The sequence below is a fragment of the Rhincodon typus genome, chromosome 2 (assembly GCF_021869965.1).
Source record: "Rhincodon typus isolate 14 chromosome 2, sRhiTyp1.1, whole genome shotgun sequence".
Taxonomy (NCBI): domain Eukaryota; kingdom Metazoa; phylum Chordata; class Chondrichthyes; order Orectolobiformes; family Rhincodontidae; genus Rhincodon; species Rhincodon typus.
Genome location: NC_063333.1, coordinates 137,646,641 through 137,661,506, shown reverse-complemented (window position 1 = coordinate 137,661,506; position 14,866 = coordinate 137,646,641). Strand labels below are relative to the sequence as shown.

At 40.3% G+C, this 14,866-nt stretch overlaps 1 protein-coding gene across 2 annotated transcripts in view; it reads left to right on the top strand.

Moving 5' to 3' along the window:
- Positions 1 to 14,866, top strand: part of lztfl1 (leucine zipper transcription factor-like 1) — a 35,130-nt gene that overhangs the window by 672 nt on the left and 19,592 nt on the right. For both annotated transcript variants that reach the window (XM_048611830.1, XM_020510470.2), the window contains exons 2-3: positions 8,259 to 8,383; positions 14,436 to 14,630. In XM_048611830.1, coding sequence (XP_048467787.1) covers positions 8,259 to 8,383; positions 14,436 to 14,630 — 320 coding nt within the window. The remainder of the gene's footprint in view (positions 1 to 8,258; positions 8,384 to 14,435; positions 14,631 to 14,866) is intronic.

The window sequence follows — 14,866 nt, the reverse complement described above, 5'->3', positions numbered from 1 at the left end:
CGTCTTCACTCCTCCTCCTCCTCCTCCTCAGTGTTGAGTCATGCCTAAATGAGGGATATGGTGTCATTCCTTAAGCTTACACTGAGCTTCATTTAAAAACGCAGGATGCTGAGGACAGAAAAATTAGTGCAAAAGCAACGTGGAAATTGCAACATTAGGCCTAAAGCAGATTTTCGGGTTTGGGAGACCATGAAGTTGGGGCTGTGGAAAAAAGATCTCCAGAGGAGATGGGGTCACTGACTGAACTGGAGATGATGTTTTGATGTTCGCCAGTGAGACCATGGTACAGGAGAAGGCAGAAGAAAGAGTCAGAGAGTTGGCATTTGGCCTGTGCAACGTCGTGGTCAGTTCACCAGACAAAAGCAGTAGCATTCTTGTCAGCTGGTTTGATGACAGAGTTCAGCAAGTTCAGAGGATGGCAAATTATATGTATTTTTTTAAATTAGCAATGTGTGGATTTGGGGAAAAACAATGCAGCAGATGTTGAAAGTTTTAATGTCAGTGGGGCCTGAGGAATATTGTGCAGTGTTTGACAAAGATATATGTTAAGCATTTGTGATTATTTTAGACCCCAATGTGGTGGAAGAATTTCTTCACTTGGGATGGTAAATATTTGGAATGCTGGCCTGAAAGGTGGAAGATACGCTGAGTCATTGAGTATTTCAGGGCTGAGACTGAAGATTTGAATACTGTCAATTAAGGGATGTGGAGATTGTCTATCTCATCTACACTTCCTTGTCCAATCAGTAATGTTTTTATTGAATGAGCAGGTTCAAGAGGCAGAATGGGGCCATATTTCTTATGAATATCATTTCTAATAATTATATTGAAATTGAAAGCATGCCTCGGTTATGATGATATGAAACTATCTTCGCATTTTTTTAAAAGAAGCTACCAGCTGATTCATAATGTCGTTTAGGGAAGGAAGTCTGTCATCCATACTCAGTCTGGCCTAACCTACCTATGATTCCAGACTTGCAGCAATGCAGTTGACTCGTAAATGCCAAATGCTGGCATTGCTGCCAGTGACTCCTACATCACTAGAAAAATATTTTAGGAATTGAAAAGCCAGATACAAATCAATAATAATGGTAGCAGAAAAGTAGTTGTTCATTTACTAAAAATGTTTGGATAAGTAACAGCGCATTCAGAAGCATAGAAAATAGGTGGAGGAGTAGGCCATTTGGCCCTTCGAGTCTGTTCTGCTATTCAGTATGATCATTCTGATCATCCAACTCAGTGTCTTGTTCTTGCTTTCTTTCCTTAATCTTTTGATCTATTTAACCCTAAGAATGTTTTGTGCCACCACAAAGTTATTCTCTGTGCAAAACACTTAATATTGAGACTGGAATTTCTTGGATATTTGCAACCAGACTAGGCATCCAAATCAAATGTACAGACTAAAATATTACAGAATTTTTGGATGTGCATGAATTGTATGCATAAATACAAAATGCCCCGATTGCTTGAATTCTTTATTTCTCTACCCTGTTGCCTAGTAATTGGCCTTTCAGGATACGCCAGAAGTGCTCACCTACTCCACTCTGCCATGATCCCAAACACCTTCATCTGTTCAGGCCAAAGAGATTATACCTACTGTCCAGGCCCAGAGCTACCAGAGGATGACCATCAAGCCATCTGTGGCAAGGGGGCAACTAAGTCAGCAAGAGTTTTCCAGTTTAGCTGTGACTGCCATGGGAGCACCCAGACATTGTGGTAGGATGTGAAAGATTAATGGAAATTGGGTGCATTGTATCACCATTTTGGAAAGTGTTGCATGTGAATAAATGCAGCATATGTTTACAAAATTCTTTGCTCTTGTGCAGTCTGGTTATACCTCTAACAGTTACGCATTCCTTTCTAGGCTACTTTCAGTAGTGATCACACTAGATGCTTGCATGCTCATCAGGTGGTTGGTTGCAAAGGGTGCTGATGCTGTCACGCACAGTTCTCCCATGGGAATTGGGAACATAAGCTGTGCAGTTGTCTTGCGTGCATAAGTTAACCTGTGATAGATGAATGTCCATAACAAACAAAAGTCTATGTGTTACATGGTCCATGTAAACCCACAGAACTCCAGCCTGATGCCCTGACCATCAACCTGAATAGGAGTTTACTGGTACAAATGGAACAAAGAATGTATTTCGAGCAGAGGAACATAAAGTTTCAACATAATAAACTCACACTGGGTATTACGTCTGTGTGTTCATAAATGTTCAAGTAAAGTAAATTGTGATTAAATATAGCTATCAGGATATCCAGAATAGTGACTAATGTTGAACATTGATTCTATTTATGACGCACTTCCATTGCCTAGACCAGAAGAACTCCAGGACTCGCCGGACAGGGTTTCCAGAATGATGACAATTTGTTGCACCGTGCACAACCTAGCTCAATATTGTGGTGAGAACTTAGAAGAGGGGCAGTTGAAATCATCTGTCTCCTCAAATGAGGAAGAAGGGATGTCTGACAGAGATGCTGATGGAGCAAATGCTGATGTTGAGGTTACTAAGGAAGCCAGCACAGTGGTAAGACAAGTCAGACAGGCCTGACACTACTAGCCCTTTCACAATCTCCTAGATATTCCTGTTCTTTCCCTGATCCCAATCCTGTTGAGATTCCCTTGGCCTTGTCCTTTTATCTCCCCTCATTCTGTTCCATTGCTTTTTCTTCCTCCTATGTACGCCGTATGTACCTCGTTGTGCTCACTGCCCTTAAATCTCCCATTCCCACCCTTGGGACCTCTTACCTGTGATTGTTACAGTTCCCTCCTTATCCGTGTTTGCTCCCTCAGAAGCCCACTAATGCTTGCAATAATCACACCCTTTTAAGTTCCATTACCTATCTTTCCTGTCCACCTAGCCCACAAATGGCCACCTTTTCTGTTAATCCCCCTCTTACATTGATCTCCCTATTAGTTAATCTCCCGTTTAAGCTACTCACTCTTTTTAAATTGAGACTCGATTGCATGGTCTGGTCAGTTTTACCGATGTCAGCGGTGTCTCATTCGGACAAGTTAGTGGGCTCATTGAGTCTTCTTTCATAACATTGTAAATTTTTCCCATCAAGTTGGCTTCTCTTGAGATTATGGAGAGGCTTCAACATGAACACCTGCATGAAGACTCTGAGAACTTAATAGTAAATGCTTAATGAGTCATTGGAAAACTGACATTGGCCTCACACTCCTTTTAAGTTTCTGCCTGGCCTTATATAAGCTTCAGACAGGCCTGCAAAATTCTGACCTTTGGTGTGAATTTGGTGCTTCTGTATTGGACCCAGATACATGGGAAATTTAACATCAAAAGACCGTACAACAGAGAGTGGATTTTTGCTGCATATTTTTGAGCATCTATGTTCTCCGTTTAAGTTGAGCTGAAATTTCACTCTAATTGAGGCAGCACTCTGTTGGTGTGTTTTTTAAAAAGATGACCAACAATTTGTGGCAAGGAAGAGATGTGTTGAGTTGTGAATTGTCACAAGTTAATCATAGATTGTTGCTTTGCATCATTAATCAGAATTAAATTTGTTGCAGAATGTTAAGACTGCAATTTTAAGATCTAAGGAGCCTTTTAATTTTGTTGGAATGTTATTCAACCTCAGAGACCCAGAAATGGAATAAATGAAAGGTTTGCTAAGGTCCTCAGGTGAAGAAATCTGCTATTGTTACCCATTCCGGACTACTTATGAGTGCAGACCCACCCAACATGATTGTCTTTTAGAGACAACAAGGTGCAGGGCTGGATGAACACAGCAGGCCAAGCAGCATCTGCCTTCTTACATGGCCTTGACATCAATTGGTCATGAACAACTGGGGAGCCTTGCTACTGATGCTCATATTGTAAAGAATGAATAAAAAACATTTAGACTGTGGGAGTTTACTCCAGCAGATGAAAAGTTGTTGCTGGAGACTTCTACATTTAATTTTTTCTCTTTTTTTTTTCCCCTCTTTTAGTCAATTTTTTCACTATTTCCCTCTCTGTATGTAGCTTGACTCTCTTTTAACTTGTTTCCTTCTCTTTTGATTACTTTGTTTCTTTGTCAATTCTTACATTTCATTTGGTTAGGCTGGATTACTTGACATTCACTATCAGCGCTCACTTCCAACAGTTTGCATCGTAAAATTATTTGGCACTGAAAGTTGAGGGGGAGAAGGGTTAAACTCTCGGTACCCTACTCTAGAAAATTCTGGGTCAATATCCGTCTTCTCTCATGGTCATGCTATAGCACTGTCATTTGAAGCTTTAGGTATTTTAGATTATCTGAACCTTTTTTTAATCTCATTCTTGTTCCAATTTGTTCTTCTCTTATCTGTTTTACAAGCCTGTTTTTTCCCCTTATTATGCTTTTACAGCCTTTGAGGTGATCGTCGCATTTTGTATGATTCATTTGACCTTTTTCAATCTGTCAAAAAATGTTGATGAACTCTTAAATCTGGGATATATCTCTTTTTGTAGCAGTGGTTAGTCCTTATATGCTCTTACTGATAACCTTCTTTAAATATGTTTAATTCTACCTAATAAAAAAGTTGTTCTTGTGTTCTTTTCACTTACTGACACAAAGTCATCAAATGAAATGATACATACACTATCTTTTCAATGTTTTTCATGCTGTGTAGTTCGAGCCATTTTTAATTCACTTGTAAGCTGTCCCATGGCTGTAATTTATTTGTATTTTTGGAAAGCTTTCAGTAAAGTGATGTATTTGAGCCTTTTAGAAAATAATTCAGATATGTGGAATTAACAAAGTTGGGAAGAGGATTGAAAATTTTCCACGATGGAAAGAAGCAATGTAAAACACTGGTGGTGGACAGAAGTAAGCATTGCTGATCGTCGAAGTAGATTCTGGTTTTCTGCTTTTCACTTTCATGGCCCATCCAGAGGAGAGTTTGTCTATTATATACTGACATAAAATTTGGCTGTTACACTAAACAATGTTTTTAAACAATGATCATTTCAGAGGTTCATGAAATTCTGAAGGATCTAGACAAGTTGAGACAATGGATTAAAAATCAATGTCAGGTAAAATTTGATGATGCAGATCTGTTTTGCAAGTTGGAAAATGAAATTTGAAGCATGGATTTGTTTCATTTCACAAAAGTTGTAACAAATGTTGGTAGAGCTTGTTCAGTTAACAGTAATAAGAGATTAAAGGGAGAGAGAGAGAGACCTGTATAGATAGACAAAGAATGTGATCATTTTGTCTTCCCGTCAAGCATTGATTAACAATATTCAAATAACTTGGCATAACAATGAGATTAATAATGTAGGAATGTATTGATTTCTTTATGATATCATAATAATTACACCTTATGGTGCAATACTGAGCTGGTTTGATCTATGCTGTAACAGTTTAGGTAGTCTTACCTGAGATTGTATTGGGACTATTCGAATGGCTCATGGTGTTGCATGATCAATGCTAATAAATGTCAGTCATATTCAGACTTGGCTGTTGGCACTAATGAAATTCTAATGAATTTCCTGTGCTCAGTTTTGTGACTTAAGTTAAAGAGAGAAATGTTGAAAGGTTGAAAAGTCTATAACCACTGGTCTTCCATTTTTCAAAAATAAAATCAGCCAGTTACAAACCTTAGAGTCTGTTTTTACCATTTCTGCTGTTAGTGTGATTTAAGATGTGTGATTTATATAATTTTAGAATTTTGGATTTTGTTCTAATCGTATATGCGTTTTGGTTTGTTTGTGTGAGGGGTTTTAATAATTAAACTGTCAGTCTTTCTGAGGTCATGACTTTTTAAAAAATAGTATGAGAGGGAAAGAGCTCCTGGAGTGATAATGGGGAAGTTGTTTGCATTGTGAGAGTTTTGCAATTGGTCAGAGTAAACATTCAAAAGCATTAGCTTTCTTTTGGTTTAGAAGAATCAGGAATTGATTGATTTTGTTTTTCCCTTCAGGGAAGAACCTATGGATTGCAAAGCCTTTGATTTCAGTTCACACAACAATTGGTTGCAGTTAGATGTAAGAACAGTTTCTTGTGAAGGAAGGAGTTAGTTTCGAACACCTAGAAAATAGGTTACCTCAATATAAGAGTTTCAGTTTGAAAACTCCAGACCAGAAATGCTTGGTTTGAACCCTGAAGATGTTATTTGAGGCTGAGAAAGCCTTAGCTCAATTATGTGAATAAAGAAGGAAAAGGTTATCAGACTCTCAAGACCAGGAATTAAAATAAACATAAGTTAAAATTACAGATGTAATAGAGAAGGGAACACTCTCTAGTATTTGAGTACTATGAGGTACTCAATGGTGTTCGGATAGATGAATATTGGAATCTTTCAAATTATCCTGTGTAAACAGCTTGGTTTATTCTATTTCATCTTCATTTTGTTCTCGTACTACACTTTTGATTTATTATTAATACAAAATCTGTAGCGTTGCTGCTTGTATTTCAGTGAATAAAAACAAAACAAAGCAAAATATGATCTATTAAACCATGTTTCGGTCTAGAATCTGATTTGTCCATCTGTTCCATCTGTGTCACCGCCTCAGAAGTCAGATCAGTCTTCCTGGGAGTCAACCCAAAGAAAGCAACAGGCCTGGACGGTGTCCCCAGCCGAGCACTCAGATCCTGTGCGGACCAACTGATGAAGGTATTCACCGACATGTTCAACCTCTCCCTCCTACAAGCCGAAGTCCCCACCTCCTTCAGGAAGACCACCATCGTCCCCATACCTAAAAAAGCACATGCAATGTGCCTTAATGACTACCACCCAGTGCCTCTGACCTCAATAATCACGAAATTCTTTGAGAGGCTGGTTTTGGCCCACATCAACTCCAGTCTCCCAACCCGCCTCGATCCCCTACAATTTGCCTACCGACACAACAGGTCCACAAAGGATGCCACATCCCAAGCCCTGCACTCATCCCTGGAACATCGGAACATCTGAACATCAAAGACACCTACGTCAAACTCCTGCTCATTGACTACTGTCCGCCTTCAACAGCATTATCCCCTCCAAACTGATCTCAACTCCATGGCCTTGGTCTTGGCTCTGCCCTGTGCAGCTGGATCCTCAGCTTTCTGACCCACAGACTGCAATCAGTGAGGATAGGTAACTGCACCTCCTCCACAATAACACTAAACACTGGAGACCCCCAAGGATGCATCCTCAACCACCTACAGTGCTCCCTTTACACCTACGACTGTGTTGCCAAATTCTGAATGAACACCATCTACAAGTTTGCTGATGACACTACCGTAGAGGGACAGATATCTAACAATGACGAGTCAAACCACAGAAGGGATGTGATGTGATGCAATGAAAACAATCTGTCTCTCAATGTCAGCAAAACTAAAGAACCAATCTTTGGCTTCAGAAAGAAAGGAGGAGAACACGCCCCCATCTATATCAACAGGACTGAGGTTGAGAGAGTGAAGAACGTCCAAATTCCTCAGAGTGACGATAACCAACAAACTGTCCTGGACTTCCGACAGTCAAGAAGGCACAACAGTGCCTCTTCTTCCTCAGGCAGCTCAGGAAATTTGGCATGTCCATAAAGTTCCTCACCAACTTCTACAGATGCAGCATTGAAAGTTTACTGTCCGGGTGCATAACGGCCAGGTATGGCAACTGCTCTGCCAGGATTGTAAGAAACTACAGAAGGTGGTGTGCGCAGCCCAGACAATTATGGAAGCAAATGTTTATCCACGGACTCCATTTACACGGCTTGCTGCTGTGGAAAGGCTGCCAGCATCATCAAAGACCCATCACACCCTGGTAATGATCTCCTACAACCTCTTCCATCAGGCAGAAGATTCAGAAGCCTGAACACGCATGAGCAGGTTCAGGAACAGCTTCTTCCGGTTGTTATCAGACTGATGAATGGACCCTTTAGCCTCAAATAACACTAATGTTGATCTTGCGTAGCACGTGCCCTGTGCCATGTAACCTGTATGCCTCCTGTCTAAGTCTTTTTGTTTATACATCCTTTGCTTACTATGATCTGCCTGTACTGCTCGTAAACAAAGCTTTTCACTGTAGTTTGGTACATGTGATATTGATTGATTGATTGATTTATTTAATCAGTTTATACTCTTGAAAATGATTATTCACAATCCTGTCATGGGGATTCCTGACTAAACATTAATAAAGCCAAAGAAAAACTATCAGGTGGGCAAATTGATCATGATTTCTAATAATTCTAACCCTGTTTATAGTTTTCACATTGAAACAAGAAGTTGATGAATATTGGCTATTTGAATTGCTTATGTAGAAAGTTATTTGAATTTCTGAATTTTTTTTGCAGGCTGAACTGGGGTTGAATGAACACCATCAGAATGCAGTAATCAACTACATGCGCTTTGCTCGTTCGAAAAGGGCACTAAGGCTGAAAACTGTTGATTCTTGTTTTGAGGATCTAAAGGACAGTAGGTGAATATCGCTCTTGTCTGCTGTTAAGAAGCATTAGTGAATTGCTGATATGACATTATGTTTAATCGCTGATTAGCTTACTGACTCTGAGTCTGCAGATGCGAAATATTAATCATCGTGTTGGTGTTTTGAAAGTTGTAACACTTGGAGTTGATATATACAGCATGATTTTGATCTTTTGTGGGGATCAAGATCATGGACATCATTTTATGGATGGTCACCTGATGTAGGCATCAATTTTCTCTCTCATTATGTAGCATAGCAAAGTGAAACCTCTTGCAGCTGACTACAGTATCTTAACATCAGCTTTAGGAGAATATTTTCTTTTGCATTGTTTTCTATTTTCCTCTTTCTTTTTAACCTTGTGGTTGAAATCCCCAATCTATACTCTTTGATGAGTACTTTTATGTTGTTCACCAATATGTTTAGAATCATTTGCAATTATCTAGCACCCAAGAGAGATTTTGAATTGCTCCTCTTTAATGACCATATTGGAATACATAGCATCTTTTAACCTATTTCAGTCAGACATCATGGGTGGAATTTTAATGGAAGCAAAATACTGAGAATGCTGCAAATCTGAAACAAACGTAGAAAATGCTGGAGTAATTCAGCAGGTGGAAAGAGAAACTGAGTTAACATTTTGAGTCAGAATGCCAGAATTTTGACATGCATCAGGTGGTCAGGTTATGGTGTAGGCAAAAGACTAAATCCGCAAGAAGTATTGGGCACATTGCAAAACAGACCTCATCCCATTCTCTTGCATCTTTTACTGCATATCATTGTAAATGGGCAGATTGTAAATCTTTGTGGGTCTGCCATTCCAAATGAAGGTAAGAGCCAGTTACTTGTAAATTTAATACCACTTTCATAGAATTATAGAATCCCTACAGTGTGGATGCAGGCCATTCAGCCCATCAAGACCACACCAACCCTCTGAAGAGCGACCCACTGAAACCTACCCCCCCTCCCCCACTCCATCCATGTAACCTTGCATTTCCAATGGCTAATCCACCTAGCTTGCACACCCCTGGACACTTGTCAATTTAGCATGGCCAGTCCACAAACCTACACATTTCTGTGGGAGGACACTGGAGCACTCGGCAGAAACCCATGCAGACACTGGGAGAATGTTGGCGTGGAGTTTGCACTGTCACCCGAGGGTGGCATTGAACCCAGGTCCCTGGAGCTGTGAGACAGCATTGCTAACCACTGAGCCACTGTGCCACCCTACTTTCTTATGAGCTGGAAGTAGGAGTAGGCGCTTCAACACCTTGAACTTCACTACTCAATAAGCAAGACTAATTTGATTATTCCACATTTCCATGGTAATCTTTTGCTTAGCAAGAATCTATCTACCTCTGCTTTAAAAAATGCTCAAAGATTCTGCTTCCTCTACCTTTCGAGGAAGAGTGTTCCAAAGATTGTCAGACTTCTATAAGAAAATATTTCTCCTCCTATCTTTCTTAAACAAGTGACTCTCCATTTTTAAACAGTGACTCCTAGTTCTAAATCTCCCACATGTGGAAATGTCTTTTCCGCATCCACCCTGTCAATATCCCTCAGGATCTTATGTTTCAACCAAGTTACCTTTTTTTTTGTCTTTTTTTAAAAACTCCAGCAAATACAAACTGAATCTGTACAACCTTTCCTAACAAGCCAACCCACTCATTCCAGATCTTAGTCTAGTCAACATTCTCTCAATTGCTTCCAATGTACTTGTGTGGGAGTCCAATAAGAAATGTGGTCTCATCAATGTCTGTATAATTGAAGCATAACTTCCATACTTGTGTATTCAATTCCACTTGCAATAAACAATAATATTGTATTAGCTTTCCTAATTACTTTTTGTCCCTGCATTCTAACTTTCTCCAGTTCGTGTATTGGGACACCACGTACTTCTGCATCTCGAAGTTCTGTAATCTGTCACCATTTAGATGATATACCTTTTTTATTTTTCCTGCTCAAATGAACAAATTCATATTTTATGATATTATAGTCCATTTGCAATACCTTGCACACTTGCTTAAACATTCTGTATCCCCTTGTTTTTGTCTTATCTTCTTTCTAGCTTTAACAGATTCTTTACGTGCCCTGAGCTGTGTGAAGCTTGCGAAAATCATCAAACAGGACTGATATCTCTTTCCATTTGACAGACAGGAAAGTCTTTAAAGATTGAAACAGCATAACTCTTTCCTTTTTTTTGAAAAAAGAAGCAAAATTTAGTGAATTCTGGGGATCTGAAGTAAAACCAGAAAGTGTTGGAAAAACCTGGCAGTTCTGGCAGCATCTGTGGAAAGAGAAATAACTTAAAAAAGACTGAAATGGCATGACTGTTTCCTTACCTTTTGTGAGAGAGGCCTTTGCTCACAGAGCTTGTGCTGCGTGTGCATCAGTAAATCTCCCACAGGTAATTATACTCTCAACCTGAGTTAGTGATATCTCTTTGGAGACCAGGCTAACCCCTAAAGGCATCAATTGTGACACTAATGAGGAAGTTCTAGTGGTGATGCTGAGGAAACTCAATTTTTAGCAACAAGAGAACAAAAGCACTCATTAAGCAAACCATTGCGTTACTGAAGTTTTCTGCACAGATCTGAAGATGTCTATTAGTATGTATCAGCTGCTTGGGTATCAATAATGGCCAGTGATGTGCTGTGTCTTTCACAACTTGGCATTACAGAGGAATAAAGTTGCAGGGGGAAGAAGGAGAGGACTGCACTGCATCCTTTGAGCAGGTGAAGCCTGATCGTAGTCGGGGCTGAAGTTGTTCACCTAGCTCCCAGAGAAGCTTTTAAAGGACACACCTCTGCATGGTTCATAGAACCTGAGTGTACACGTTTAGGGTGCAGCAAGGCTGGCACAACCCCAAATGGAGCATCACTCTGTTAAAAGTTTCTCTGTCTTGTTCACAACTTTTGCTCATTTTAAACTGGTCATATTATTTGCATCAGGAATAATGCCCACTTGGAAGACAAAATAGAATATTGTAAATTGCTGGACAATAGACTTGAACTAACGTTGCATGATACATTTGCATGTCAGAAGCATTAACTGACTTTGTCATTAATGTTGTAATGTCAAACAGTTTGAAAGAAGAGTCATTGGACCTAAAATGTTAACTCAGTTTCTCTTTCTATAGATGTTGACAGACTCGATGAATTTCTCCAGCACTTTGCTTTTGTTTTGAATCTTCAGTATTTTGCTTTCATTATAACATTGGTATTCTAAGAATCTCTAAGTGAGTCTTTTTGTGCAATGTAAAAGGCCTATTTTCTTCCTATTACTTCTTTTTAATGTATTCCTACAGCTTCAGCAGTGCTGAAGGCGGTTGCTCATTTCTTGCTCTGCTGTGATGCCCCTGGTGAAAGTCCTCTCTATATTTTGGGATCCAACATAAAGGACCCTGCTGAAGTCTAGACCACCTGCATTTTTGTTGAAACAGATTCAGTCATCAGGGAGGCCACAGCATGATTTACTCTGGGGTGTAGTGGACAAGAGGTGAGAAATGAGCAAAGTGCCTGCATCTTTGTGCCCTTGCATCATTCTCTCTTTCCTCACTTAAACACACGCTCTGGCTAGCCAAGAGCTGGAGATTGTTTTGTGGTGCTGAAAGGCCATCATGAGGCTTTACTCCAACCTATTTGCAGACCAAAGGTGCAGGCCATTAGTGAGAACCAGCATGCACTTAGCTGCTTGCCATATTTAATACTCCAGGTAGGTGGACAATATGTGAGGGGCTGACACATCATGGCACTTGTGCTGGAAATAGACTACTCCGCTTTCTCTTCAAGGGCATGTGATGTTTCCAGAAGTACTGTCAAAGTCTCACGTATTTTCTGTTGCTGCCCCAGAATTGTGGATTCCTTGTGGGTGATCACTGAGGCTTAACATCTGTAACCAGCTAAGCAGAATTTAGAATGTCTGCTCCTCCCAGTTGGGAACTTTGCATCCTTGGCCGAGATCTTCTGATCAGTGTTGAAGGGTTTAGGTTTAATTTAATCTTCCCATTTACCATATTTGTACCTTCCGATGCTGACTCCAGTGGAGATGAAGGTTGTCGGACAACCAAGTAGTCAACTTAATTCCTGGACAGCTGTGCCCCTATTTCTCATCATGAACTGAAGATGTACACCTTAAGGTTTTTCTTCATTTCACTAACTTGCTTTGTTCTAAATGGACCTGTCAACCGCAAACTACACAAACTTATCTTCCTGGTTAGTGCTAACCCTCCCTCACCCACCTCAACCGTGTTCCACCCCTCCCTTACCACAAACAATGTTCTTCCCACTACCTCCCCCCCGCCCACCACTGTCTCACCTCAACAAATATTGTTCTCTTTCATCTCCACCCATCAGTTTTCTACCCATCCATGATACCTGACAGTGCTTTCTACTCCCTCATCTCGATGAGTTCTCCCACTCGCTTACCTTCACCGATCGTGGTCTCTTGGCTCTGTCACAGACAGTGTTCACCCCCTGTTTCATTTTCCTGTTGGGTGTGGGGGTGGATGGTGTTCATTGCCTCATACTACAGACAGCACTCACTCCACTATGCTGTCAGTATGAGTGCTGTCTGTGGTACGAGGGTTGCAAGTTGTCCACAGTTCTGAAGCTGAACACCATCTGTGACATTGGGCATGGTGAGGGGAAAGAGGGTGGGGTGGTGTTTGTTAGTGCCTATGTGTGACATTGTCTCTGGTGTCTGAGAGTGATTGGGGTTGGGAGGGGAGAGGGTGAGCATTGCTTTGGTGCTGAAGTGGTTCGAAACACCAGCTGATTTATTTAGTGTTAATGGATTTTGTACCTGCTATGAAAAAAGCTATTTAAATCCTTGTAAAAGTTAGGTTAAGTATAGCAAAATCAGCCCAAGTCTGTGATTCTGGCCATTTGACTCACTATTATTGAATCTTGCAGAGCAAAGCCAGCAATCGGAAGCTTAAACTTTCTGCTGAGTAGGACATTTGCACATGTTTGGACTTCTTCAGGGTCCTGATGCACATCATCAACATAAGTGGAGTTAGTTCCTCTTTCTCCAATAAAAACTGAAAGAACTGTGGATGCTGTGGATCAGGAACAAAAATAAAGTTGGTGCAAAAGCTCAGCTGGTCTGGCAGCATCTGTGAAGGAAAAAACAGTTAATGTTTTGGGTCCGGCGAGCCTTCCTCAGAACAGACCCTTCCTCATATCACCGGAACCGAAATGTTAACTTTGTTTTTCGTGGACCTGCTGAGCTTGTCCAGCAACTTTTTTTTTTGTTCCTCTTTCTCCAATGCTGCTTTTGCTCACTTGTGATGTACGTTAACCATGTGACAATCTAACAATGTCCATCAGAGGCCCTCTGTGGTGTCTACATCCATGTTGATGAAGGGTGTACGTAAGCCTTGTGCTGCTCCTGCTTTAGAGTCTTCCTCAATGCACAACCTCTTCTTGACATCTACAGTTTGCCTTTCCAAACAAGTTCTAAAGTTCAATCTAATTATACAAAATTATCCAAATGGAATCATCATCTACACATTTTCTGGCAGATATCTGAAAATTGGTTGTTGGTAAATGTTTAGGAGTGTTGTCCCAGTCATTTTAAAAAATTGTCATCACTAATATGATGGGGTGGCAATGGCTTAGTAGTATTAACGCTGGACTGTTACCCCAGAGACCCAGGTAATGTTCTGGGGACCTGCATTCGAATCCTGCCATGGCAGATGGAGGAAATTGAATTCAAAAAAGAAAGCTGGAATTAAGAGTCTAACGATGAACTGATCTGGTTCTCTAATGTCCTTTAGGGAAGGAAACTGCCATCCTTACCTGGTCTGGCCTACATGTGATTCCAGACCCACAGCAACGTAGTTGACTCTCAGCTGCCATCTGGGCAATTAGGGATGGGCAATTAATGCTGCCTGGTCAGCGACGCCCTCATTCCATGAACAAATAAAGAAACCTAAAATATGATGGAAAAGTAATTTTATTAACGGGAAACATAAAGGACAGTTCATGTTTCATGAATTGGAAATACTTGATAGTCTAACTGTCTTATTTTTTTTTGTATCTACCAGACTGACTGAGGACACTTTCACTGTGGATGAAGTTGGGGAGATGTTGGATGGACTGAAGGTTGTGGTCCACAGTGAGGTAGAATCAGAGCTCATCAACACAGCTTACACTAACGTGTTGCTTCTGCGTCAGTTGTTTTGTCAGGCTGAAAAATGGTACCTGAAGTTACAGACAGACATCTCTGATCTGGAAAACAGGTGACTCATTTAACCCAGTTGCAAAGTGAAGTTTATTACAGTTTTAGAAAAAAAATCTAAATTCCTGTGTGAACAATTGAATTAGGCTTAAAAAAGGGTGTGGCAAACTAAAGCCAATGGCACAAAAGAGTGGAGAGAAATACTGTTCATGTAAATGGAAATAGATGTAATAATATCTAAGTTTATGAAAAAAATCCACAGCCAAAGTGTAATAGAAAAAGATTTATAAATACAGT